The sequence below is a fragment of the Ochotona curzoniae genome, unplaced genomic scaffold (genome assembly GCF_017591425.1).
Source record: "Ochotona curzoniae isolate NIBS_2020 unplaced genomic scaffold, NIBS_Ocur_1.0 contig_883, whole genome shotgun sequence".
NCBI lineage: Eukaryota > Metazoa > Chordata > Mammalia > Lagomorpha > Ochotonidae > Ochotona > Ochotona curzoniae.
This window is the reverse complement of record NW_024466599.1, coordinates 53247204-53273481: the sequence shown is the minus strand read 5'-3', so window position 1 is coordinate 53273481 and position 26278 is coordinate 53247204. Positions and strand designations below refer to the sequence as shown.

The 26278-nt window shown below is 49.4% G+C and overlaps 1 protein-coding gene across 1 annotated transcript; it reads left to right on the top strand.

The window, feature by feature from the left end:
- The first annotated feature begins 1015 nt into the window (after positions 1–1015).
- Positions 1016–26085, top strand: RPIA (ribose 5-phosphate isomerase A). The gene is made up of 9 exons (XM_040993559.1): positions 1016–1305; positions 8987–9047; positions 10415–10470; positions 14430–14489; positions 15777–15841; positions 16511–16579; positions 17327–17468; positions 19813–19912; positions 25201–26085. The coding sequence occupies exons 1-9, from the start codon at positions 1021–1023 to the stop codon at positions 25296–25298; spliced, it is 936 nt and encodes a 311-aa protein (XP_040849493.1). The 5' UTR covers positions 1016–1020; the 3' UTR covers positions 25299–26085.
- The last annotated feature ends 193 nt before the right edge of the window (positions 26086–26278 follow it).

Below are 26278 nucleotides of genomic sequence, written 5' to 3'. Positions count from 1 at the left end.
TTGTTCTGCTTCTTGGCCAGAACACGTGTTCATTTCTGAGTTCTAATATCCCTTCCAACAACTTCTCCTACAGACCAAGGTGGAGGTTTAGCGGCAGACAGCCTCCAGGGTACACCAGTAAATAAAGTCTAGGTGACGCCAGATGCTAACAGTGATTTTTTCTGTCTCACACACAGAGAGAAGGCCGGGAGATGAGCTCATGAACAACAGTGATTCCACTAACACAAATGGCAACTCCAAGGTCAAGTGCTTTGAAGGACCTCCAAGTGCCTGATAAAGCTAGGGCCAGCGTTAGATCCACGCCTGTAAGACAGGGTTAAGAACTCCTCGTCCGTGATGATTTCAAACAGCAAGAAACGTTCAAGGTAGAGCAGAACCTGTTAACATTGAGGGAAAGTCTTTGTCAGCCACCCAGGACTGGCCGGCGCCTTCACTGGGTCGATTCGTGTTTATGAAGCCAGCCGAGTCCTACGAATCACGTTTCATTCGCCAAACGCAGTGTCCAGGGTAGGGAGTTCTGGGTTTGTGGGGGTCTACGATGCACCGCAGGCGGGGACGGGGGCGGCGGAGCGGTAGGTGCGTTTCCTTGAGCCACACATCTGGAGCAGACGCCCCTTAAAAAAGGTCACGACGTGCACCAGACAGCAACGGCCGTGAGGTTGTCTGCCGCCATGCTGGGCCAGGTCTGAGACCCCTTCCTCACAGAAAGCCGCCAGGATTCCTCTGAAGACAACAAGAACACCACCACACCCTGTCACACTCCGCCGGCGGCTATCTCCGACCCCAATGACAGGCGCGCCAAAACCCAGCCTCACCGGGGGGGGGGGTTGCACACCCTGTTGCGGTGCATTGTGGGGCGGGTAGTTCAGACTGCCGCGTAGCTACGGACTGTCGGAGCTCTAGAACTACATTTCCCAGCAAGACTCGAGAGCCGTGTACCTTGTGCGTGAGCTCCCAGACTTCCGGGCGAGCCGAGGGGCGGGACTGCAGCGGCGGAGGCTGGAGTGAGGAGGCGTCGGGATGCAGCGCCCCGGGCCCTTCAGCACCCTCTACGGGCGGGTCCTGGCCCCGCTGCCCGGGCGGGCCGGGGGCGCGGCCTCCGGCGGAGGCGGGAACAGCTGGGGCCTCCTGGGCTCCCACGTGCAGCCTCCGGGGCGTGCACAGTCGGGGACCCGCGGCGCCACCGGCAGCGCGAGCTCCAGCGGCCTGGACGCCCAGCACGTCTGCCCGGCCCCCTCCGCGATGTCCAAGGCCGAGGAGGCCAAGAGGCTGGCGGGTCGCGCCGCGGTGGAGAACCACGTCAGGGTGAGCAGGTCGGGGCGTCTGTCAGGGACGCGTTGCGCTCGTGCCGGGCGCTCGTGGGTGCCGGCGGGCATGGCGGGGAGCGCGCGAGGCGGGAGGGAGGGTGTGCCCCTCAGCCGAGCGTGGAAGCGTTTTCCCTGTCGCTTCAAGGCCTCTGGGCTGTGGAATTGCTTAGGGTAGAGTGCTATGCACATTGAGCTTTCTAGAAACGCCTCGTCCAGCTAGCTGGAGCCGTTTCCGGAGACTCCTAGTCCCGGCGGAGCCGTTTGTCAAGTGCAGCCCAGCGCTGTCGGGTGTGGGGGAGTGGGTGAACTTGGAGGAACTTGACCGCCAGGCTTCCTGAACAGCTCTCGGGGCTGCCTCTGCTTCTTCCCTTCTTCCCTTCTCACTGTCACGGGAAGCTCGATTCTCCAAGTCGGTGTCTGCGGGCCCCCGGAGTCTGCTTTTTTGGAGGGAAAGGGAGACGTGAGCCCGGGGGCGGGAACCAGGAGCTTTGAAACCTGTGCGCTTTGATAGGGCAGGTTCTCCCTTTGATAGGGCAGGTGCACCCGCTGGGGAGCTGGGGAGCTGCTGTCTTTAAGGTAGGGTTGCCAAGGTGTTTACGGGTTCACGTAGGTCGTGGCCCCACTTGTGTGCGAAGTGGTGGGTGTGGCGCTGTCACTCCTTTTAACTCCCTAGTGTGCCGGGACCCCCCCCCCCCCAGGTTAATGATCTTAATTATAGTGCTTTGTCTGTAGTCAAAAGGAGTATTTCTGTCCTGTGGTGGAGTTTGTTTGGCCTTGTTGGCGTTCTCTGTTCTGTTTCTTAGAGATATCAGGTACCCTGTCTCTCTGTTTCTGTGTTTGTCTCTCTCTTTTGAAGGTTTTATTTTATTTGAAAGAATGAGTGAGAGAGAAAGAGAAAGCTTCCACGTGCTGGTTCGTGCTCCAAAAGGCAGCAACGGATGATGCTGAGCCAGGCTGAAGCCAGAAGCTGGAGCTGCTTCTGGGGGGTTGCCACAGGGATGCAGGGGTCCAAGCACTTGGACCATCTTCCACTGCTTTTCCAGGTGCATTAGCAGGAAGCTGGATTGGAGGTGGAGCAGCTGGGTCTCAGTGCAGGTGGTGGCTTAACTTGCTGTGCTACAATACTGGGCTCCGGAAACCCCTTATCTAAGTTGTCCTATTAATGTATTTACGCCAATTTTTGTTGACATATGTCTTCTGTTTCTTCCTTTTCTCTTTTCTTCTTTTTACCCCCCTTTCTTTTCAAATCTTTTTATTTATTTGAAAGAGCTTTATGTAGAGACACAGCTCCATTCATTGGTTCACTCGTCAGCTGGCTGCAGTGGCTCACAGCAGTAAGCAGGACTTGCTTCTGGGTTTCCTGCATGGAAGATCGGACCCCAAGCACCTGGGCCATCCTTCACTGCTTTTCCTGGGCCATTTGTAGGTGTAGCCAGGGCACAAACTGGCACCCATATGAGATGCTGGCAGCTTTACCCACTAAGCTGCAGGGCCACTGCCCTTCCCCCCACAAGTTTTGTTTATAGTTGAGTGTTGAATAACAGTCTGCAAGTCCTCAATACAGACTTGAGCCCCCAAGATTCAGGCCACATCCTTCCACCACGTTACCAGGTGGTCCCGAGGAGCCCTCTGTTGGCCTTCTGAGAGCACTTGTTAAAATCATGTGGCCTTCAGGGTTTGGTTCAGAGTCCCTTGCCTCCTTTCAGGGCTCTGATGATCTGTGTTCCTCTCTCCCTTCCTCCTCTTCGCTGATAAGCTCTTAGCTGGTAGTTGCTCTTATCTTCATTCAAGGCTGGTCCTGATGGGGCCTATCTGTAAATGTTTATAGACGTGTGTACTGTGGACACAGATATGGACCTTTTAAGCCATTGGTGGCCTTGTGGTTAGAATCTTCTGGGTGAAGGGTTTCCAGTCTCCTTGTGCGTTGGTGTTCCAAGGCTGTTTCCACATCTGGGTAGGCGGAGACGTTTAACTGAGAACTCTGGGTATAAGAGTTCTCAGTTAAACCCTCAGTAGAGCCAGCCCAGGTCTGCCTGTTGCTGGAGGCAGAACTGGCAGGGTGGGTTAACCTGCAGGGTGTGCACTCCTGCAGGCTGGCCCTCATCCCTTCTCTCTCCTTGGAGCCCAGGCTTTGTTTTTTGACTGGCTTAGCTTGAGGAAGTTGGCGGACAGTAGTTCCAAATGATGAGCGGAAGTTCAGGGTTCCTCTGCTGGGTAGGTGAGTGTTGTTCTGATGGTGGCTATGCGACATGTGGTTTAGCATTGCCCCTTAGAGCAGCTCTCTGCTTTGTGGCCACTTTGCAGGAAGCCTTTGGCCACCTCTGATTTGCCTTGGCTAAGGCACTGGTTCCTGGGCTAGTCATTTGATTCCAGGGTATCAGGGTCACATGGTGGAAGAGCTTGGAGTCTGGCAGGTCCTGGTAATTCCTCCTCCAGCTTCTGGAGGAGGAGCCCTGCTTGGAGCTTATCTGATTCACCCCAGTTCATCTTTGTGTCACCTGCCTGTTGGGCCCCTGTGAGTGACATGGGTGTCCGGCTGAACTTGATCTTGAGGAATCTGGCATTTGAATTGCAGCATAGCTGGAGCTTGCTCTTAGCTTATCTTAGCTTCAAGTGTAAAGGTCAGGTTAAGGTTACCTAGGCATGGCTAAGTTAAGACATTTTCTCATGGCTTGCAGTCTTCTGTATGTTGATAGGTTTAGCCATGTTGAATGTTTTCGTTTTGTGATGTCTCATTTTGGAAGCCTTTAGGATTTGCCCAGGAAGCTAAGGGCTTTCACTGCCTTACCTTCTTTGAGGTGGGAGGTGCAGGTGGAGTTCTGACCTAAAGCAAGCTCTGCCACACTGGCCCAAGTCTCTTGGTGTTTTTGCTGACTGTGGAAAAGAGGTTTCAAAACTGTCAGGTTAAAAAAAAAAAAACCATAGAAATGGATGGATAAAGTCTTCCGTACATGAGAGACCCACCCACAAGCATCTTTAAGGTACAAGTATGTGTTTGTGGGGCCAGTGTGGTGGCTCAACTGACTAAGTCTCCGCCTGCCAGCACTGGCATCTCATATGGGTGTTGATTCTAGTCCTGGCTACTCTACTTCCCGTCAGGCTCCCTCGTTGGAACCCTGCACTCATGTGAGAGACTCAGAAGAAGCTCTTGGCTCCCGGCTTTGGATTAGCTCAGCTCTAGCTGTTGTGGCTACTTGGGGAGTGAACCAGTGTATGGAAGATTGTTCTGTCTCTCCTCTCTCTAAATCTGACTTTCAAAGAAACATAAATAGATATTTTGTTTTAAGTGTGGGTTGTGGCAAAATTAATCATTCAAATTTTTTTTTTTTGTAATTCTCTACCTGTTGCAAATTCTTTCTGATCTTTTCTGATAGTCGGATTTAGGAAAAGACCCACACTGGTGGGCCCCAGAGCTGAGTGAGTCTGGGTTCTCCTGTGGCTTTGTCCTGTGGGTTGTGGGGTTTTAACTATGACTCTGAGTTTGTGCTTAGGGACCTCCAAGACTTCTCTTCCTCCCACAAAGAAAGTTTCGCTTTCGGCTTTCCCCTGCCAAATGAATCATTAATGAATTCTTGGAGCTCTTAAGAACCTTGAAATATTTTAGCAAATTAAACTTCCTGAAGTTGTATATTCCAGGTGAGGTTTGTGTAGGGGGAGAGAATGGTTTTGTTGAAAGAGAATTTTTTTTTCCAGTTTGCAAAGCAGGATTTATTTTGGATAAAACAGGGAAAAGGGCGCCTGCCATGGTGGCAGGAGGGGGCTCCATGTGTCCAAAGGAAAAAACCCAGACCTCCTTCCATAGTGGCAGGAGGGAGGAAAAAGCCCGAGGCAATGGTGAAGATGGTATGCACCATCTCAGGAGAGTTACTCAAAGGACGAAATTGTTCACAGTGGCATCTGGTTTTGAGTCTGGCCTCCGAAGGGTGGGCCTGGCTGACTCCCTCTCAGGTACCATCTCCTTGACAGTGGCCCAGAGACGAGATTAGGTGGGTCACTTCTTGCTTTTGTTACAACTCTTTAGATAGTGAATTCCTATGTTAGTTCTGCCCCCTTTTCCTGCCTCTAGGGGAGAAGGTGTGCTCTTAGAAAGAACAAATGGAGGAGAAATATGCTTATATTAAAAAAAATAATTTCACAAGGGTCCAAAAATCCTAACTGCCTAGTATCCCGTCTGAGGCCTCACGCACTGGCGCATCCGTGGAGCCTGTGTAGTGAGGTAGTGAGTTAAACCACTGCTTTCTCACATGGACATCCCAGCTTCAGCTGTTCCACTTTCCCATCCAGCTTCTCTGTGAAGGCACCCGGGAAGGCAGTGATATTGTTGTGCCCAGATTTTGAGATTCCCAGGAATCACCAGGAATCTGAAGTCGATCCAAGTGCACAAGGATAGTTTACTCAAGCTCAGCACGTCTGAGCCTGGGTTCTTGGTGGAGAGTAGGCAGCTGGCTGACCCCTTACCACAGCACATCCATGGGGCTTTTATAGGGGCAATTGGCTGCAAGGTGAGGGGAAATACCACACATTCCCTGCCTATCTCACTGGACAGCCCATGCCTCCAGCAACTAAGATCAGCACCCACTTAATTACTTGGAACCACCTGTGAGATGACCAGACTTAGGTGGGCCTTGATTCGTAAGAATTGGGGCCCATCTGTGCTAAAGGTGACATAGGCTGCTAAAGGTCACATAGGCCGTTTGGCCTGCAAGCTCACACAGTTTCTTAGTAGCAATGGGCCATGAAGAAATGCTTGGGATTTTGATACTGAGGTTCTTCAGTACAGCCCAAGTTCTTGGGCCCCTGCACCCATGTGGGAGATCTGGAACAAGCTGCTGGCTTCTGGCTTTGGCCTGGCCCAGCCAAACCACGGATCTGCAGGAGCTAAACTTGCCAACTCATCAGCCATATCAGGACCCCCACAAAGCCCCCTACCACCGCTGTGCTGTGCCCATGGCACCAGGATGTTGGCCGGGGGCAGAGAGGAAGCCTGAGTACTCTGCCGCCCCCTGCTGGCACCTAGAGGCCATTTATTCCTGCTCGGTTCCACATCCATGGGTGACCAGCTGGGAACTGAGGAACTGGGGAGTTAACAGTTACTTCTAGTGACCTCTGACTCCTTTGGAATTGTCCCAGTTTAACTCTGTGTGAGCTTGAACTTCTGAGGAAGAGCCCATCTCTGATAGTGGTGGATGTAGCCAAGGAAGCCCCACTCTGACGCTGTGGGATGGCCTCTGCCTCCATGCTCAGGATCAGCATCTGCCTTTAGGGCAACTACAGCTTCCCCGGGGTCAGTTCCAGTCTGGACCCCCATTGAAGACACCTGGGGCTGAGGCCCCACTTTAAGGCCATGGCACCACGTGACTTGTGGGTCAGCTGGAGCCTGGGATCCTCACCAGCCAAAGCTTGTGTAAGTCGCTGTGAGTGGCTGTGCAGCACAAGTTGAGGCAGAAGGTGCAGTCACATAGGTTATGGCCTCGGCTGCCAAGTCACCTCCATTCTGAGAATTCAGCAAGGGTACAGACATCGGGCGGAGGGCCCAGCCACAGGGGGCGTGGACAGGACAGGTGAGCGGCGCATCTGGAGTTTTCCAAGCACTGGACCAAGCTTGGGCTTTGTCAAGGCCAGAGCTTTCTGCTGCACGCCTGCAGCCATCTTCCACTCTGTGTCTCATCGAGAATTTGTCTTTAAAAGGTAAAATCACTGGAGCAGGGCCCATAGCTCAGCAGACTGATCCTCCCTTTGTACCCCTGGTACCCCATATGGGTACTGGCTTGTGTCTCAGCTGCTCCAGTTCCCATCCAGCTCCCTGCTTGTGGCTTGGGAAAGCAGTAGAGGACAGCCCAAAGCCTTGGGACCCTGCACCTGCGTGGGAGCTGGCTCCTGGCTTTGAATTGGTACAACACTGGCCATTTATGGTCACTTGGGGAGTGAATGACCAGACAGAAGATCTTTGTCTCTGTCTCTCCTCCTCTATGTGTCTGACTTTCTAATAAAAATAAATAAATCTTAAAAAAAGTTTTCACCTCTTAGTACTGTTTAACAGCAATTAAATATTAACATAACTTCATAGGCAGTCACTATTAGCATGAATTTACAAGCTCTGTCTCCAGGACCATAATTAATTGCATTTCACAGTTAATTTACATTTTTGTGGAGAACAATTCTGGGCTTTGTTAGCAGTTTTCTAGAAGTTACAGTCTGTCTCAAAGGAGCTGTCGAATAGCTGGTCACAGACAAAGCTGTCCTTATGGGGTTAGGTCATCTAAGCAGGTTCTAACATTCCACTGAAAGGGAATCCAGTAATGTCCTTTGTTCATTTAAAAGTCTTAAAAATTTTTCTCATGGGTGTTGAATTAATCTCAAAAGTGTGGGGAAAAAAAATCAATCTGATTAGGATTGTTGTGAAGTTTGACTTGACTGTAACAGTTGTTTCTGATGTATGCTTAATAAGTAATAGCTATTACTTCAGGGTTTGGTTGTTTTAGCTTGAACTTGTAAGAAACCGATCCCAGGACATGGAGCTGAGAACGCCGTTAGTCCTTGATTGTTAGTAGTCGCTGGTGTTGGTTTGCTATTTGTGGTCTGACTGAGTGCCCATAGGCCCGTCCCTTTTCTTATGATAGGATCGGTGTGTGACACTTGTTTCTTGTCCTTTGTACCCAGGAAGGCTTCTCCATGTGTTGGAAGCCCTTCCTGTAAGAGGCGAAAAATGTTCCCATGGTCCTGCCTGAGCCTCTGTCTCCATCCTGTTGTCAGAGGCAGGCTCCAGCGGGGGGGCGCCTGGTGTCCACCGGACAGACAGGTGTTGAGGCTCGGCAGCTTTCCCCTCTTCTGACTGTGGGCCTGGGGTGGCCCTGAGGCTTCCTGGGGTGATGCCAATTTGAAGGTGCCTGTGATTAATCCTCTGCCTGCCTTTTAAGTTAGGCTGGTGTGAACAGGCACGGAAGCTTTCTGCCCTGGCACTGTTCTTTTTTCCCTTGGGTCTTCTCTAGGCCTTCCCCTCTGAATACCTGATCTCCCTGGGGTTGGCCAGGAATTCTTCTGTGTTTATATGCAGGCCTTTCTGCCAGGCTGCCTGCCTTAAGTTGCCATAAAGGATAAGAAATGGGCTTAATCTGTCAGGTAGAATGTAGGGAGGAAGTGATGATATTTGGTGTTAGAATGAAGGGAAGGGCTGGCATGGTGACATAGCAGGCTAATCTATAGCCTACAGTGTCAGAATCCAATGTGGGCACTGGCTTGTGGCCCAGTTGTTCCACTTCTTATCTAGCTTCCTGCTTATGGAGTGAGAAGGCAAGTGTAGGATGACCCAAGTCCTTGGGACCCTACACCCATGCTGAAGACCTGGAAGAAGCTCCTGGCTCCCACTTTCAGATCAGCTCAGCTCCAGCTGTTGCAGCCCATCTAGGGAGTGAACCAGCAGATGGAAGATCTTGTTTTCAGTAGAATCTGCCTTTCAACTAAAAGGTGATGGGAAAGGCGCTGTGATTAATTACACAGTGATCATAGGATGGAGTATAACGCTGAGATTGGTGATGTTTCTATCTTTTAGGGACTGTGCCTAACTTGCACCTGTATTGTGAATTGCTGTTTATAATTTTATACCTTTAGGAAGTGAACTGAAAACTGGGTATAAAGTATGACATTAACAAGCTTTGCTTTTTCTTCCCTTATTTTGGCAGAATAACCAAGTGTTGGGAATTGGAAGTGGCTCGACAATTGTGCACGCTGTACAGCGAATAGGTATGTCCTGACCGCCCTCTGGGGGCCTTGTGTGTGGCGATGAGGATACAGTAGAGGAATTGGGGCACTGCTTTTGCACTTGACCAGCGTGGCTGTAGTGCTGCAAGAGCTGGCTGGTGGGGAGACCACCTGTCTGAGATCCATACCATATGTCTGCCTGTCTCTGAAGGGAAGGATTCTTGCACCCCCTCTGTCAGCTCTGAGAGATGTCCTAGCTTTGCTCAACTGGAGGGGAAACCCTAAGTTAGCAGAAGGTCCCAGGGGAACCTGTGCGGTCTCTGGCTGCCTCTGCAGCCTGTGAGTTCTTCAGGCAAACAAATGGAGGCCAAAGTGGATTTTCCCCACGCATAACCATGGAGTGGACACAGGGCTGCTGCAGTTGGTGGCTGGTGCCTGAAGGTACTCACTGACGTGGGTTGTCTCTGTGCTTAGGAAAGACTCAGCAGGGATCAGGCCCGGTGGCTGTTCAACAGGTTTTACTGCTCTGCTTTTTATTCCTGGTAAAGAAGCCCAGAAGAGAAACTTGTTGAATACTGATCTCTCTCGCTTGCCAAGGGGCAGTGCCCAGAAGGCCAGGTCCAGAGACACTTTGTCGTTAAGGAGACATGCACGTGATGGCTTCTGGAAGCCTCTGATTGGTCAGACACGAGCCATGTGTTGTGTACTTTTCTACTTAGGCCAAGTATGTGAAGAATTTTAGGACCGGAAGTGCTGTGGTTTTATAATACTGGCACCTAAACCTTCCAGGATGCAGACTCTGATTAGAAAGAAAGACTTGGATTTTTAATGAGTTTTCCTTAAGCTGCTTTCTTTTCTTTTTTTTTTTTTTTTTGGCTAAACCATGCTTTACTAAAAGGTACATTTTCAATTATGAATAAACTACTTTTAACCATCCTCTGGGGCCTAGAGATGCAGAGATAAACTCCTAGGAAAGGCAGTGGAGGATAGCAGTGGAGACCTGGGCTGCGCGGGGTCACAGCCCAGCCCTGCCGCTTCCGTCCCTGTGGGTAGCAAGTTGCTCTACCCTCTGTTCCTCAGTGTCCCTGTCTGCGGAGTGGAGATAGTAACTGAATGGTTGTAATTCCCCTTCTGGGTTGTTAGGACTAAAAGAGGTCATGTGTGGAAAATTCTTAGGGTATTGGCAGGCGCAGATGATGATGAACACACCTGTGAGTGCTCCCCTCGTGAGCTCTCTCGTGTTCCTATCTTCTGATGTGTGAAGTGTGGCTACTGCTTTTTGCCAAGGTCAAGGGCGCAGAGTGTGGGAGACAGAGCTTGTCCTGTCTGCTGGGTTTGAGCAGGTATACCAGTGACAAGAAGAGAAGTGAGGAGACTGAATCATCTCCGATGCACTTTTGTCTCCGCAGCTGAAAGAGTGAAACAGGAGAACCTGAGCCTTGTCTGTATTCCCACTTCCTTCCAGGTATGTCGTTGCTTCCTTTCTGTCCTGCTAAGTCCTCCGTCTCTGACGGGGCGGGCATTGGCTTGTGTGGCTTGTCAGGGCGGCTCTAGGCCGGAGTCGGAGCACCGAGAGGTGTATGTTCACTCCTGCATTTTTCAGGGCATCTTGAGGTCCAGTACTGTGAAACGGATGGATGGGACCCTGTGGTCTGTGTCCTCAGGGATTATCAACCACATGTACAAGTGAGAAAGGAAAGACAGTGAAAGGAATTGATTGATTATCATACAAATACAGTGTTTTGGTTTCATATCTATTGCACTTTCATCATCAAATGGTAGGAGCTGATGGAGCCAGATAATTACAGGGGAAGGTACAGAAAGCGTAGACTTTGGGAAGTATAAGGGGGAAGAAGTGCTGAGCTGGAGCCATCTCTTGTCCTGCTGGCCACTGTAGGGAGGGCCATGTGTACCATCGCGTTGGATTAATCGAGGTGAAATGATGGGCTAGAGAAGTAGATTGGGTTTACAGGTGGTTCGTGCTGAGACTCAATGAACTTAGTTTTGAACAACCCAGTCTTTTTTTCTTTTCTAGGAAATCCTGAAGCCAATAGTGGTGGAAGGTGGGTGTGGGTTACTCTTCTGAGCCATATAGGAGCCGTGTGGGAACCATGTGGGAGATAGAGGCAAAGTGGACCCTGGAGGCGGACATCCGAGGTAGACAGGCTAAGCTATGGAATTAGGATAATGCATGCCACTGAGCTCAGAGTAGGTCACTCTAAAGGGGTCGGGGGTGAGGGCATCTTTCTTTTCAAGTTCTCTGGTTCTTCAGTCCATGTGTATGTCCCATGTGTATGTCACAGTACAGGTAAACCAGGTGGTGTGCTGATAACTCTTCCTTGCCTCTCCAGTGTTGTATTTTCTCTAAAGTTAAGTAAATCTTGCCTTCTTGTTTAGCTCAGCTTAGTTTTTCTTCTCTCTCCTGCTTCCTCTATTTCTTGTATTCCATTCACTAATTCATCACCAAAGCCTTGCTGCAGTGGGAAGGTCTGTTTTTCTGACACAGCCCTGTCCCATTCCCTCAGTGTCATCACTTGGTGGCATCTAGTTGGGTGGGTGATGCTTCAGGCTGCTGTGCTGTTGCCCTTGAGTTCCCCATCACAGTCAGGCATCTTTTTGTTATTGTTAAATGTTTATTTATTTGAAAGGCAACATTACAGAGAGAGAAAGAGCAAAAGAGAGTTCTTCTACCTGCTGGTTCATTCCCCAGATGATCACACAGCTAGGGCTAGGCCTGGCTGAAACTGGGGTCTCCCCAGTGGTTGCTGAGGGCTCAGACACTCGAGCCATCTTCTGCTGCTTTCCAGGCCATTATAGGGAATGGGGTATCAAGGGGAGCAGTCAGGACTCAAGCCTGTACCCATAGAGGAGGACTTCATTGCAGGTAGCAGCTTAATCCACCATGCCACAATGCTGCCTCTAGGAAATTTCCTTTTTTTTTTTTTAACTATTTAACTTTTTTGGATCCAGTGCAATAGCCTATTGGCTAAAGTCTTCACCTTGTATGTATTGGGATCCCATATGGGTACCAGTTTCTATTCCAGCTGCTCTACTTCCCATCTAGCTCCCTGCTTGTGGCCTGGGAAAGCAGTCAGGAACAACCCAAAGCCTTGGGACCTTGCACCCATGTGGCCAGAAGAAGCTACTGGCTCCTGGCTTTGGATTAGCTCAACTTCTGGCTGTTATGGCCACTTGGGGAGTGGATCAGTGGATGGAAGGTCTTTTTCTCTTTCCTTTTCTCTGTAAATCTGGTTTCCAATAAAAAGAAATAAATCTTTAAAAAAGAAAATGATTTATTTATTTTGGCAGGCAGATTTACAGAGAGAACGAGAGAGAGAGAGAGAGAGAGAGAGAGATCTTCAGTCTGCTGGTTCATTCCCTAAATGGACACATAGCCAGAGCTGAGCTGATCTGAAGCCACTGGGTGCAGGGTCCCAAGGACTTGAGCCATTCTCTCTTGCTTTCCCAGGCTACAAGCAGGGAGCTGGATTGGAAGTGGACTAGCCTGGACACAAACTAATGCCCACATGGGATGCTGGTGCTGCAGGTAGAGGACAGTCCCCATTCTGCAACTGTGTAAACAAGCTGGGACTTTTCTGCAGGCTGCCCCTTTATCCACTATGCCACAATGCTGTTATCTCCCCTTCTGCCCCCTGAATTTTTTCTTATTTCTGCCATTTTGTCCATCTGTGATCCAGCTTTCAACAGTGTGTTACTGTTTTCTCCTCTGTGAGGTTTATAGTTTAAAAAAAATTCCCTGTGGTGCTGTGCTGGCATCCCGTATGTGCCTGGTTTGAGTACTGGCTACAGCAGTTTGAATCCAGCTTCCTGCCAATGTGCTCAAGAAAGCAGAGGAAGATGGCCAAGTGCTTGGGCCGCTGCATCCATGTGGGAGACCCAGAGGAGGCTTCTGGCTTTGCCTGCCCTGGCCTCAGCTGTTTGCAACCATTTGGGGAATGAGCCAGTTTACAGATAGAAGAACCTTCTCTAAATCTTTCAGATAAATAAAATCTCTTTAACAAAATAGGTTTGAGAAAGAGCTGAGTTAAGTATAGATGTTTAGGTTGCTGTTTTTAACTGGAAGTCTGATCTTGTGCTTGTGTTATGTTCTCCTAACCTGTGTTATTGTGATAATTGATAATGACACACTGAGACTGGAAATACTGGCCAGTTATAGCTAATAGATTGGAACAGTCATTTAGACTTGAGAGCTTTTTTGCAAAGGAAGTTAGAGAAAGAGAAGTGCTGTATCTGCTGGTTCACTCCCAGAAATGGCTGCAGCAGCTGGGCTGGGCCAGGCCCCAGTGCCTGGACGGGATGCTGGCACTACAGGCAGAGGCTTAGCCTCCGGCGTGGCGCTGGCCCCGGTGTCTCAGGCTTGGGACTGTGGCTTAGGCGGCTGGCCTTGATCATTTCATTTATCCAATCTTTCCAGAAATGACAGTGCTTGCCGAGAGCTATGTGGCTGATTTATTTAACATTAGAATCTAGACCTTCTGAGGAGGAATTTTGAAGGGGTGCCTTTGAAAGAGATTTCCTGGCCTTTGTGTCTCTGTGTTGTAGGCGGTGATGTGGATACAGAGCCTCATCACTTGGCATCGTGTGGTCAGGTGTGCCGCCTGACTTGAGCTATCTATAGCCATAACCACCGTTTTCCCTTTTGGCCACCCAGGAGGCATGTCTCAAGTAAATGGCACTTTTTCCCTGAGTAGTCTTAGTCCTTCTTAGTCTGGGGCTCTAAATTTGCTGAATTCCTCAGCTATTCTGGAAGTCTTTATATACTCTTCTGGGTGCATAGATTCTTTATATTTTTCCTTAATCAGATAGTCCAGCAATCACTGCATCACTGCATCAATTTATAGCAATCTTCAGTCTGTTTTCATACTGTTGGATTATTTTAAAAACTTTCCTAGTATTTTGTATTTTATTGGAATTTTTCATCTACATGCATATTGCCAGAAGGTTTAGGAGGCGATAGCATTTAATTTTTTTAGATTTATTTATTGATTTAAGAGGCAGAGCTCTAGAAGAGGGAGAGCCAGCTTCCAATTGTTGGTTTACTTCCTGAATGGCTGCACTGCTGTAGCTGGGCCAGGAAGCAGCTGTACCCAGGTCTCATGTGAGTGGCAGGAGCCCAGGTGTGGGGACCATTTTCCGCTGCTCTCTCAGGTGCATTAACAGGGAGCTGCATTGGAAGTGGAGCAGCGGGCTGTCTTACTGATGTCCATGTTGCCCCGAGCAGTGACTGCCTGCTGGGCCACAGCAGCAGCAGCCCTGAACCAGCAGTTTCATCATGGGACTAACTCTCTTACCTCTTAGTGGGCCAGATCAGAACTCAGTGTTTGCTTATATCCAGAAATTCGGAGAATCCTTGCCATGTGCTGACAGCTCGTGATTGTGGGTGTTTTCTCCTGTTCTCCGCAGGCCCGGCAGCTCATCCTGCAATATGGCTTGACCCTCAGTGACCTGGATCGGCACCCAGAGGTGAGAGCCAGCACGCTGCTGTGGCTTTCTCTGTTTTCATGGCTGTCCCTTGTGCCTGGTTCAGTTCATCTTGTTAGTCTGGGGAAGAATTTAGTGGGTTGTACCAACTTCTGTCCTGAAATTGAGTATTAATCCTGCCAGAGATGCCAAGTGGGGAGGTGATAAGTTTCTAGTACATTCCACGTGGTTTAGCTCTAAGGGCTCAGGATGAGCGCAGTAGAGAGGAACTGGACAGGGCTGGCCTGGCTGAAATCGGCTTTCTAGGCTCCTTTACCAGAGGTACAAGAACAAGCCAGCCTGGAGTTTAACACTGAAGTGGAGATAAGCAGGTAAGAAGTAACCATCTGAGGCAGCCACGGACAGCTGAAAACAGATTAAAGTTAAGTTTTGTGGTAAGGACTGTTGAACACAGGGCAGGCCAGAGGAGGCAGAAATTGACAAGGGTTGGCAGTGTCACGCATCACCCCAACTAGCACTGTCTGAGATAGTTACTCTATACCAGGTATTGTACTAGGTACTGTACCTGCTTTAAGCTACTTAATCTTCAGGAATCTTGATGGTGGGTGCCATAATGATTTCATTTCACAGATGTGGAAAAGACAGGGAGAGGATTAGTCATTTGCCTAAGGTCATGATTTGTTTTTAAGATTTATTTAAAAATTTTTATTGGAAAGTCAGATATTCAGAGAGAAGGAAAGACAGATATTCTGTTCATTGGTTCACTCTCCAAGTGACTGCAACAGCTGGAGCTGAGCTGTTCCAAAGCCAGGAGCCCAGAGTCTCTTCAGGGTCTCCCACACTTTGGGCCGTCCTTGACTGCTTCCCCAGGTCACAAGCAGGGAGCTGGACAGGAAGTGGGACTGCGGGGATTAGAACCAACACCCATATGGGATCCCAGCAAATGCAAGGTGAGGACTTTAGCTACCACGCCATGCCCTGCTGCTTCCTTTTAATTAAGAAACTTATTTATTTGAAAGGCAGAGCAACAGAGAGACAGCATGAATGAGTTTCAGCATCAGCTGGTTCACTCCCCAGATGGCAAGTGTGAGCCAAGCCAAGAACAGGAGCCAGGAATTCCATCGCAGTTTCCCACATGGGAAGCAAGGCAGTGATCCAAGTACTTGGGCCGTCCTTTGCTGCCTTCCTAGTTGACCCCAGCTTCTTGGCTGGCTGAGTGTTAGCAACCAGGGCTGCTGAGGGTTTCGTGGGGCACTGCGTGGCAGGGTTAGCACAGAGGCTCCTCCGAGGCTCTCACGGTTTTCTTGTCTCTCTCGTGCCTCCGCACAGATTGACCTTGCCATCGATGGTGCGGATGAAGTGGATGCTGATCTCAACCTCATCAAGGGGGGTGGGTGAGTATCGTGGCGACTTTCTTACTAAAGGGCGTGTACCCCTTAGTCCTTGCCAGTGCAAAATACAAGATAAACAAATTACCGCCGTGGTGGGTGGGAGGCTGCTTTCCATCAGGATGTCGATGGCGAATGTCCTGAGAGCTGGAATGGCATGTCTGGTCATTAGCAGTGGTCTGGTGGCTGCAAACCTGGGCCTGTTCAGTGAGATGAATCATCTTAATGGTTTCTCTGTGCGTCTGTGTCTATCCTCTCAGACTTTTATAAACAGCGTGTTACTGGGCTGGATTGGGGTCACTGTGTGGCCTTGGCTTTGAAGGTCCTCTAGCCTTTGGGCAGTTGGGGAATCTGTTCATTTATTTAGAAAATATTGCTAGTTCTGAAGTGATACCCTTGGTACATTGAAAAAGCTCAAGTCCTGGTTCTTACAATCCAGCAATAATTGGTGCAGACTTCCCTGTATTGTCTCTAAGATTTTTTATGTTTGTTGGTCCTTCTGATGGCAGACTAGAGGTAGTTTAGCTGGTCAGCAGTGGTGGCACCCAGGACTTGTTCCGTTTCCTCGTCCTGACTGTCAATCAGGTGAAATCTGCTAGATTGAGTGGATTTGGGGTTCCTGTATCTGATACAGTTCTTAGGTTCTTATTGCTGTACTTCTTTTTCCTTCCCCAGAGGCTGCCTGACCCAGGAGAAGATCGTGGCAGGCTATGCCAGTCACTTCATCGTGATTGCTGATTTCAGGTACGGTGTCCAGTGTTTTGAACTGCCCCCTGGGAAGGCAGAACACACCCCCTTTTATGGGGGAAGTTGGAGAGAAGTGAGGGATTCTTTGACGTTCTGAGGCTGGTATTTAGGACCAAGGATGTAGGCTCCACGTCCGTGCTGTGATGTCACTGACTGGTCACAGCGCTCCTGGGCTGAGCCATGATCGCCAGCACTGTTTCCCGTGTCCATCAGAGGGGAAGGAAACAGCCTGTCGCCCTGTTAGCAGGATGTGTCCTCACGTGGCACTCACCAGCTCATCCCAGGGAGCCTCAGGGCAGCAGGGCACACTCTGCCCACAGGCAGTGACTCAGACTGCCCTTTCTCCTCCAGGGTGTGCCACACGTGATCTGTGTTGCAGGCTGTCTTTAGGCAGGCTCCTAGAGTCTCCTGTGAGGAGTCTGGGAGAAGGCAGTTGTGTGTCTGTGTGTAAATGCATGTATGTGTGTGTGCATGCAAATATGTATATATGGGACAGGATTAGTAAATTTTATAGTGACCATACAAAGAACTTGAATAATGAAGACGTGCTTGTCCACCAGCCAGCTATGTCGGATTCTAACATTTTCATCACCTGTAACACTGCAGCCTGTGCATGTGAGGGCCTGTGTATATTGGCCCCGCCACTTTCCTCATCCTCCCATCGGCTCACTAGCCCTGTTCGTGCATTTGGTGTTTGAACCACTAAGCTTGTTTACTTTCATGCTGCTTCTTGACTCTCGGCAGGAAAGACTCAAAGAATCTTGGGGATCAGTGGCAAAAGGGAATCCCCATCGAGGTCATCCCCATGGCCTACGTCCCAGTGAGCCGAGCAGTGACCCGGAAGTTTGGGGGCGAGGTTCAACTTCGAATGGCCGTCCACAAGGCAGTAAGTGGCCAACGAGGTTCCGGAGGGCGCTCCAGTCCCAGTGTTGCCTTCCTCTCCGCTCCAGTTAGGTCCTCTGTGCCTAGAGCAGGCGGCTGGCTTTCTGCTTACTTCAACCCAGTTAATGTGTTTATTTTTAGGGAGTTGACTTTATGTATTTCTGTATGTAATCACAAATAGATAATAGATAATCACATACCCGATATGGTGTACTCTCCTGTATTAAATGGGAACATGAGTGTTTCTATCCCTTGGGATCTTATATTGATTTATTTAGACTGGCAGAGTAATGTGAGGTAGGGAGACAAGATCTCCATCCACTGGTTCATTCCTCAAACGATCGCCCCAATGCAGCTGGTCTAGCCCAAAGCCAGCAGCCTGGAAGTCCATCTCTGGTTTTCCCATGTGGATGTTGGGGGCTCAAGAAGGTGGGCCATCCTTTACCGCTTGCCCAGACACATTAGCAGGGAGCTGGATTGGAAGCAGAGCAGCTGGGGCTTGAACCAGCACTTGTGTGTGGGATGCTGGCATTACAAGGCTTGCCCAGCTGAGTCACAGCACTGACCTTATGCATGGTTTTTCCTCCTCTTTCTCTCATTCTGTGCATAAGTGTGACAAGATATGGAATTTTTGGAGGAGCACATGGACTACTCCTTAGGAGTTTGCTCCAGACACTTTCATCCAAATATTTGTCTTTGGTTTCTAAAGTGGGCCAATTGCCAAAAAAGCTTTTTTTCTTACATATAAACAAGCCAAAGAAATAATTCAACCTAACTATAGTTATATTCTCTGCATTATATATTATATTTATAATATATATAATATATAATATAATATATATTATATTTATAATATATCTGCAATAGTATATTTATTTATTTTTTTAAGATTTATTTTATTTTTATGGGAAAAGTGGATATACAGAGAGGAAGAGAGACAGAGAGGAAGATCTTCCATCCGATGATTCACTCCCCAAGTGAGTGCAACAGCCGATGCTATGCTAATCCAAAGCCAGGAGCCTCTTCCGGGTCTCCCGTGTAGGTGCAGGGTCCCAAAGCTTGGGCCGTCCTCGACTGCTTTCCCAGGCCACAAGCCAGGGAGCTGGATGGGAAGCGGGGCTGCTGGGATTAGAACCAGCGCCCATATGGGATCCCGGGCGTGCAAGGCGAGAACCTTAACCACTGCGCCATTGCGCCGGGCCCCATAGTATATTTATTAAAGAAAATGTTTACAGACTATGAAGACAGAAAGGTGGTCTGTGACCCTGGTACCTTCGTAGCTTAGTGTGTTTGCTTCTCTGTGCTTTTGTGATTTGAGAGTGGTCCTAGCCGAGGGGGGCTACACAGGCTCGATGGGTGTTTGTGGCCTTTTCATAGCAGAAGGGCCAGGGGCAGGTGGTGGGGTTGCCTCTTGTAGATGGGTTACTCCAGGCAAGAGCTGCAGCTCCCTGCCTTCATGGAGTTCTCCCTCTCTCTCTGTAAAGTTAACTGATTTGAAAGGCAAAGAGACTAGAGTTTTCTAGTCTACTGGATTACTCCCCAAGTGCGCACAATAGCTAGGGATGGGCCGGACTGAAGCCAGGAGCCAGGAACTCAGTCTGAATCTCAGATACCTGGGTTCCTGGGCACCCAAGGACTGGGGCCTTTACTTCTAGTGCCTTCCCTGGGTGTGCGTTAATAAGAATCTCCAACAGGGCAGAATTGGAACCTGAATCCAGGTGCCCTGCTGTGGGATTTGGGTGTCCCAAGCAGTGTCCTAACCACCACCACTGCCCTGAGTTCCTGCTGGTCTGCAGGGAATTCTCTAGAATCCTCATCTTTGTGTTGTCTGTCAGCGTTTGTCTTCTTGCATTCTGCCTCTGCTGTTCCAGTATGCAGAGGTACTGAGGAACTTGAGATCAGTGAACTGAACCTGCCCCCGCCTGTCTGAGCTCAGAGCTGCTGCTCCTGCCGTGTAATGTCAGCGATCTGTTCTGTGGTAATTTTTCAGCATAATAGCAGCCAAGGGTTGTTGAGCCCTTGGTCATCCCAGGCAATGTTTATGTATTTGCCCTGATGACGTATCATGTATTCGAGTCTTGTAGTACAGAAGCTTTGACGCTCACAGGAGTTAATGGCTCCTCTCCAGTTTTTACCTGTGTGGCATTAAAACGCACACCCCGAGTCCCACTCACGCCAAAGCTCCTGCTCAGTACTCCTTCCCAGCATGCCTTCCAGAAGGTGTAAGGTGCAAGTGCCAGCCAGAGTGGGTTAACTAAGATTCTTGCCTTTGGTTATCATTTCTGTTTTTTTGTATTTCTTCCTGTCTGTATTTATATCTTTTGTCAATGTGGAAAATTATCTTTTAGGGTCCTGTGGTGACGGATAATGGGAATTTTATCCTGGACTGGAAGTTTGACCGAGTCCATCAATGGAGTGAAGTGAACAAGGCCATCAAAATGATCCCAGGTAGCGTGAGTAGCATCTCCTGGGCGTGTGGTCCCGTGCCCTTCACCTGTCCGTTGAGCCTGGCTGCGGGAGACGTAGGGGACACGGGCTTTGAACAACTTGGTTGGAAGGAAGAACTCGACTTTCTTCTTACTGTATTCGGGGTTTCTGGCTTGGCTTCCTGCATCTTTGCTCCCCGGGAATCATTGGTGCCTACGCAGCATCTTTGGGAGGAAGCAGTGGATCTCTGCTCCCAGATGAGATAGAATGGGCTGAATTCTGCGAGGGGGATTCTGGGAGTCTGTAGTACAGAGTTGCTTCTTTCGGAGAGGGTGAGGGAGTTCCAAGATGTCGAGGTTTCTGGAATAGATTTAGGCCTGTGTCTGGACAGTGCTGAGTGCCTGAAACGATGTATGTGCACATTGATGAGGAAGCAGTGGAGGAAGACTCAGGCTGAGGAAGATTACTCAGTAACCAGGGTTGCAGCCCCAGGGCGGCAGTCCTGTGTTGGCTGCCATACCTTGAACTTTAATCCTCACATGGTGTCAAGATCTGGGCTTGGGAGAGGTAGTGTGACCATGTGTGGGCCATGGGAGAGCCCCCGATGCAGCTCGTGCCTGGGAGGGTGCAGGAGCAGCACGGGTGGCCGGGGGCAGCGCAGAGATGGGCCTCAGTGACTGTAATGGGAGTCCAATGCTCTCCTGGAGGGTTAAAGGGAGATGAGAAATGGGAGGTAGCAGTCTAGCCAGGAGCTTCCCATGTTATGGATTATTCTTGGGCCAGAACTGCCTACCTAACAAGACAGCCAAGGCCAACCCAGCACGAAAAGCCGAGCTGGTGGCTGAGAGTGGGGTCTGCAGCAGGCTGCTCACAGAAGGAGCCTGGCTGTTCATGCTGTGCCACCAGGCACAAGTTGTGTGCTTCACATTGTTCCTTGGTGAAAGGGGCTGATGCTTGAGCCTATCTCAGGGTTGTGGAGAGGATTGGTGTATTTATGGATGAATAATTTCCTGGAAAGGACACCATGCCTTCACTGTTTGCTAGATACGTGGGTTCTCAGTTATCCATGATAGCTGGGAATGGAAACGGTGTGTGACTGTGTGCCCTGAAATAAAGAATTGATTCTTCCAACTCTTATTTAGTCATCTCAACGTTCTATAATCTTTTATAAGATTTATGGAGACAGAGGTAGTTCAACTCATGAACTATATTCATCGTCTTGCCTAATGCTGCTTTCCTAATGGAAGAGTAAGGAGCCGTGACGATGGGAGGGAGAGAACACGTAGACGCTGCTCCTAGTGAAGTAGGGGAGCTGCCTGTGATGGTAATGCAGGCAGTCATAGGGGACTGGGTGGGAAATGGTGGCTCTGTGTCATGGTTCTCCTGTGAGGTAATTTCTTGCTGTGTCCACCAGGGGGCACCCATGCACCACTCTGACTTATTTTGGGTTGGTGAGGGGGATGAGCAGTCCCTTTGAGAGGGGACTTTTCCTTCTGTTTGCTTTGCATCTCAGCCTGGAGAAGCTGCATCCAGAGAAGCTCAGGGTTTTATTAGGAACCCAGAGTTAGGAAAACGAAACCAGAGGTTCCCTGTTAGGCAGATAATAGGGCAAGCAAGCCCAGCATGGCTTTGGGTTCTTCCCTCCCTGCTTCTTAGCATCCTGTGCCCTTCCACAGAATGCCCACTAGTCTGTGCTCGTTTGCCAGTCTGTCCTTCCTTCCTCTTTCTCTCTGTAAAGATTTATTTATTTCTTTGAAAGGCAGAGTTACAGAGGGGAAGATAGATACGGAGACCTTCCCTCTGCTGGTTTACTCCTCATAAGGCCGTGATGGCCGTAGCTGGGCTGTTCTGAAGCTGGAAGTCTTGAGCATCTTCCAGGTCTCCCACGTGGGTGCAGGGACCCAAGCCTTGGGCCGTCTTCTGCTGCCTTCTCAGGTGCATTAGCAGGGAGCTGGATGGGAAGTGGAGCAGTCAGGACACAAACTGGCATGCGTGTGGAGTGCTGGCACCGTGGGCAGCAGCTTTACGCACCCCACCACAGCACCACCTTCGCTGCTCGTTCTTTAAGGCCTGTCTGGACCGATCCGCCTTTCTTGGATCATGATGTTTGAGGAGGAGGGTCTTCTGGGGCCGCTCTGCTCGTCCCTGGGAGACCCTGGTTGGGGAGGCACAGTTTGGTATCAGAACTTCTGTGTTTTGTGGTGGCTTACTATTCTATTTTGTTTTGGAAATGATGTAGTTCATGTGAGTAAACCATGACAAGTCCCTTCCCCTATTGCCTAGCCAACTAGGAGGCAGCCATTGTTAGCAGAACATTCTATCGCCTTCTAAAAAATACTCTCTGCCTATCTATGTATGTATCTATCTACCTATCTATCTGTGTTTGTTTGTATTTTCATTTTATTTGAAGGAGAATGTAAGGGCTGGGGTAGGGGGAAGATAGACAGAAATCTCACATCTGCTGGTGGAAGATTTTTCTGCCCACATGCTCACGTGGCTGGGGCTGGGCTTGGTAATCTGGGGAGCTAAGAAGTTAATCGAATCTCCCATCATAAGTTGCCGGAGTCCAGTTCCAGCTGAGTTTGGAACTCGCGAAGGGTGCGTGGATGAGGCGCAAAGAAAGAGAGAAAGAAAGAGACGGACCACTAGTAACTCTTCATCATCATAATGGACCACGCACAAAAGCTGTCCGCTTTATTCATACAAAATCAGTCAAACTCTGGCTCAGACTTTTTACGTCATGGTCAAGTGGGTGTTTCCAAAGATAACTCTGCCATTTGTTTCACCTAAGGCTAGATTGCTATTCACCTGGCACCTGGCACCTGGCTAGGAAAAGGTTCTCAATATATGGTGCATATCAGTCACTAACACATTCCTACCACAATTACTTTACAGCTTGGTCTTGAGATAGTCAAGGAAGGAAGGGACCTAAAAGATCAAAGAAAGAGGGAAAGAATAGATTCCCACTACACCTGAAGACAGAATACCTTTGATTAGCATAGGATCAAAAGGGGAGTTAGCACCCTTGATTAGCATATTGCCACAGGATGCAGCCCTAACAGCAACAATAGCTCTTTGGCTAAAAACGGCACCAGCAACATTAGCTTCTAAGTTCCTATTGATATTTAACAGTAACTCCACAGAGGCAGGCAATGCATAAATAAATTACAGAAATCTCGATGGGGTTGTCCATGCAAAGCGAGGTGGAGCTGCATTCAGGTGTTGTAGAGACATCCGCCGGGCCTTGCCACACAGCGGGAAGTTCCTTGCGACCTTGCCTGCAAAGGAACTATACTCTTCACACCTTCCTGTCTTCCACACCCATCACACGGACCCCAGCAATAAGTGACCAGTTCTGGTGCTTGAGCTGTCACCTCTGCCGCCCGGCTCTGCGTTTGGACTAAGGCTTCCAACTCTGCGTGTGAAGGACTCTGTGTTAGAAGGGGCCAGGCCCCGCGGTGTGGCTGCTGCCTCGGGTGCTCTGCCGTGGCCCCTGCCCTGCTCCTTTTTTGCAAGTAACAATGTACTTGAATACGTGTCTGTTCTGGCTTTTTCTGGCTTGGAGATGATGACATACTGACTCACCAAAGAGCTTCCTTAATCTTTCCTTTTTTTCTGTAAGAAATAGCTGTATTATTCATTTAATGACAGTGTAGTTGAGCACCTCACTGGATGCCCACAGTGGACATTTCTGGTCAGTGCTTCGCTGGAAGGGAGTGCCTGGCTCTGAGGATAAGCAGGTGTCTCTGATTTCACTCGGTGCTGTTGGCTTCTGAGCGCTCTGCTTGTCATACACCGTCAGTGTGCGCAAGTGTCTGCTCCCCAGCTCGTAGTGTATGTGAATATATAATGGTTGGTAAAGGTCACACGGGGAGGTCCAGCTGTCCCTGGCATCCCTGGGCATTGGTTCCAGGCCTCCCTGTGGGTACCAGCATCAGAGGGTGTGCTAGTTCCTTACGTGACTCAGGGCACATTGCCTGTGCGTGTCTTCCTTGTATGTGAACTCATCATGGGTTACTTAGAATACCTGATGTGATTTAAATGCTGTGTAAGTCATTGTGCACCAGTGCTTAGGAAACAGCAACAGAGGGTTTGTGTGTGTTCATTATGAAGATGGTTTCACTTTTCCGGAATATCTCTGACCAGCGCTTGGGTGACTGAGTGTGAGATGCATGGAGCTCACTGCTGTCCGCGTGCATTGCTGAGTGTGTATGTGTGTTTTTTTTAAGATTTATTTTTATTGGAAAATCAGATATACAGAAAGGAGGAGAGACAGAAAGGAAGATCTTCCATCCTCAATGGCTGGAATTGAGCTGATCCGAAGCCAGGAGCCAGGAGCCTCATTCCAGGTCTCCCACATGGGTACAGGATCCCAAAGCCCGGGACCATGCTTGACTGCTTTCCCAGGCACCAGGCATATGGAGCTGGATGGGAAGCACGGCTGCCGGGATTAGAACCGGCACCCACATGGCATCCCAGTGTGTGCAAGGCAAAGACTTTTGTAGTTAGGCCACTGTGCCACCGCCCTGCCCCCCGCCCTTTTTCTTTTGAGATCTATGTGTTTGACAGAGAAATCTCTCCCGTCTGCTTGCTGTTTCATTCCCCAAATGCTTCCAGATGACCAAGGCTGGCCAGCAGCCAGGAACTTCATCTGGGCCTTCCATGTACTTGGGCTGTCTTTTGCTGCCCTCCCAGTCACATTAGCAGGGAGCTGGATTGGAAGTGGAACAGCTGGAACACAAACCAGTGCTTTGATGTGGGATGCTAGCAATGGCAAGTGGCAGTGTAACGCACTGTGCCACAGCGCCGGCCCCTGGATAGCTGCTTTTTTGAAATACCTTTTCAGATCTTTGGCTCATTTTTTCATTGGGTGTTGGCCTTTTTAAACGCTTTGTGGAGTTGTTCATGTATTTCAGTGTGGGTCCTTTGTCAAGTGTATGCTTTGCTGTCTCTTCCCGCTCTGTGAAGAATTCCTTCTAGGTCTGTAGTACTGTTGAAAATAGCTGGGAGTGTTCATGGACAGTCTGTCTAGAAATGGGCCTGTCCTGTGCTGTGTGGGAAACACGGAGAAGTCCTTCCCAGAAGCACTTGCAATTGACCCATTCTGGCAAAGGGAACGGCATCAGGCCGTGGCCTCATGGTGGGACAGAGCTTGGTCTATTGGGTACAGAGAGAAAGCCAGGACAGGAGAGGAGAAGGAGGCAGCCACGGCTGTGCCCGGTGCAGTGGCCTTCGGCGCCCCAGGATCTGCCGGCCCCCTTTCTTTGGGAGCTGGAACCTAATGCTGTTTTCCGTGCTTTGTCCCTCAGGCGTGGTGGACACGGGCCTGTTCATCAACATGGCCGAGCGAGTGTACTTCGGGATGCAGGACGGCTCTGTGAACGTGAGGGAGAAGCCCAGCTGTTGATGTGTCCACCTTGATCTCCAGCCCCAGCCAGGGGGATGTGGCTGTCCCGGAGCCTTTGCCTTAATGTGTCTGTGGGGGCGGGGGGGCGCTCAATCCAGTCTTCTGCAGTATTGTTATTAATGTCTTTTTAAACAGAAATTTAAAGATTATATATATATTTTTACTATTAAGATATTCAATTTTTTTTATAAAGTAGAACTTGATTTCAGGTTTTATATGAAACATATACCAAAAAAAGAAAAAATAAAAAGGGCAAGATGGGGAGATGATCTTTAAAATCTTCGACTTGAACCTGCTGAGTCGGCTTCTGAATATTGGGTTTGCTGAGGAAGGGAATGAGGCTTTCCTTGAAGCTGGTGAAGGCCGGCAGCGGCTCCCGATGCCTTAGGGAAGCCTGTCTCCTTTCCTGCCACTCTCTGTTGTATTTTCACTTTGTTTTCATCGGAATCACGCACAATTTAGTTACCTCTGATCGAGTTTACAAAAGTCTGCTGAACGGAGTGGTGTGACCTACAGCGCCTTGGAGTGTGACCTGTCAGGGGGCAAGTGTGGCACTTTTGCTAAGATCAGGGGCTTGTTCAGATCCTTGTTGGAAGAGGCAGTCGGCCGGAAGTACTTGCCAACGCTGCCAGAACACTTCTGTGAAATGTGAAATAGCTGTTTGTGTAATCATTTTCTTTCTGTTGTCATTGATTTGTTCTGTTCCTGTATTATGTGCATGGTTTGGCATCAGAAGTCATCACTTCTCTGCGTTGTTTGGAGGTTGGAATAAAGCAATGTGGTGCCATTTTGAGTCTGTGTCTTCTCTGTAGGATTGGAAGGAAAATGGGGATCAATTTTGCTCTCCTGGTTGACATATGAGAACGGGTGAGATACACCGAAGAAACCTGGAGCCAAAGAATGCTTGCTTTATTCCTGGGAGTGATGTTTGTACCATAGACCTGTAAAGTCAAGGCTGCTTTGGTTGTGGAAGCTGATAA

What these genes read in the sequence shown, in the direction of transcription:
- RPIA (XM_040993559.1), top strand. Translation starts at nt 1,021, where the DNA reads ATGCAGCGCCCCGGGCCCTTCAGCACCCTCTACGGGCGGGTCCTGGCC. An exon ending in CGGTGGAGAACCACGTCAGG is followed by an intron (nt 1,306 to 8,986) that starts GTGAGCAGGTCG and finishes TTATTTTGGCAG; the next exon opens with AATAACCAAGTGTTGGGAAT. An exon ending in ACCTGGATCGGCACCCAGAG is followed by an intron (nt 14,490 to 15,776) that starts GTGAGAGCCAGC and finishes GCCTCCGCACAG; the next exon opens with ATTGACCTTGCCATCGATGG.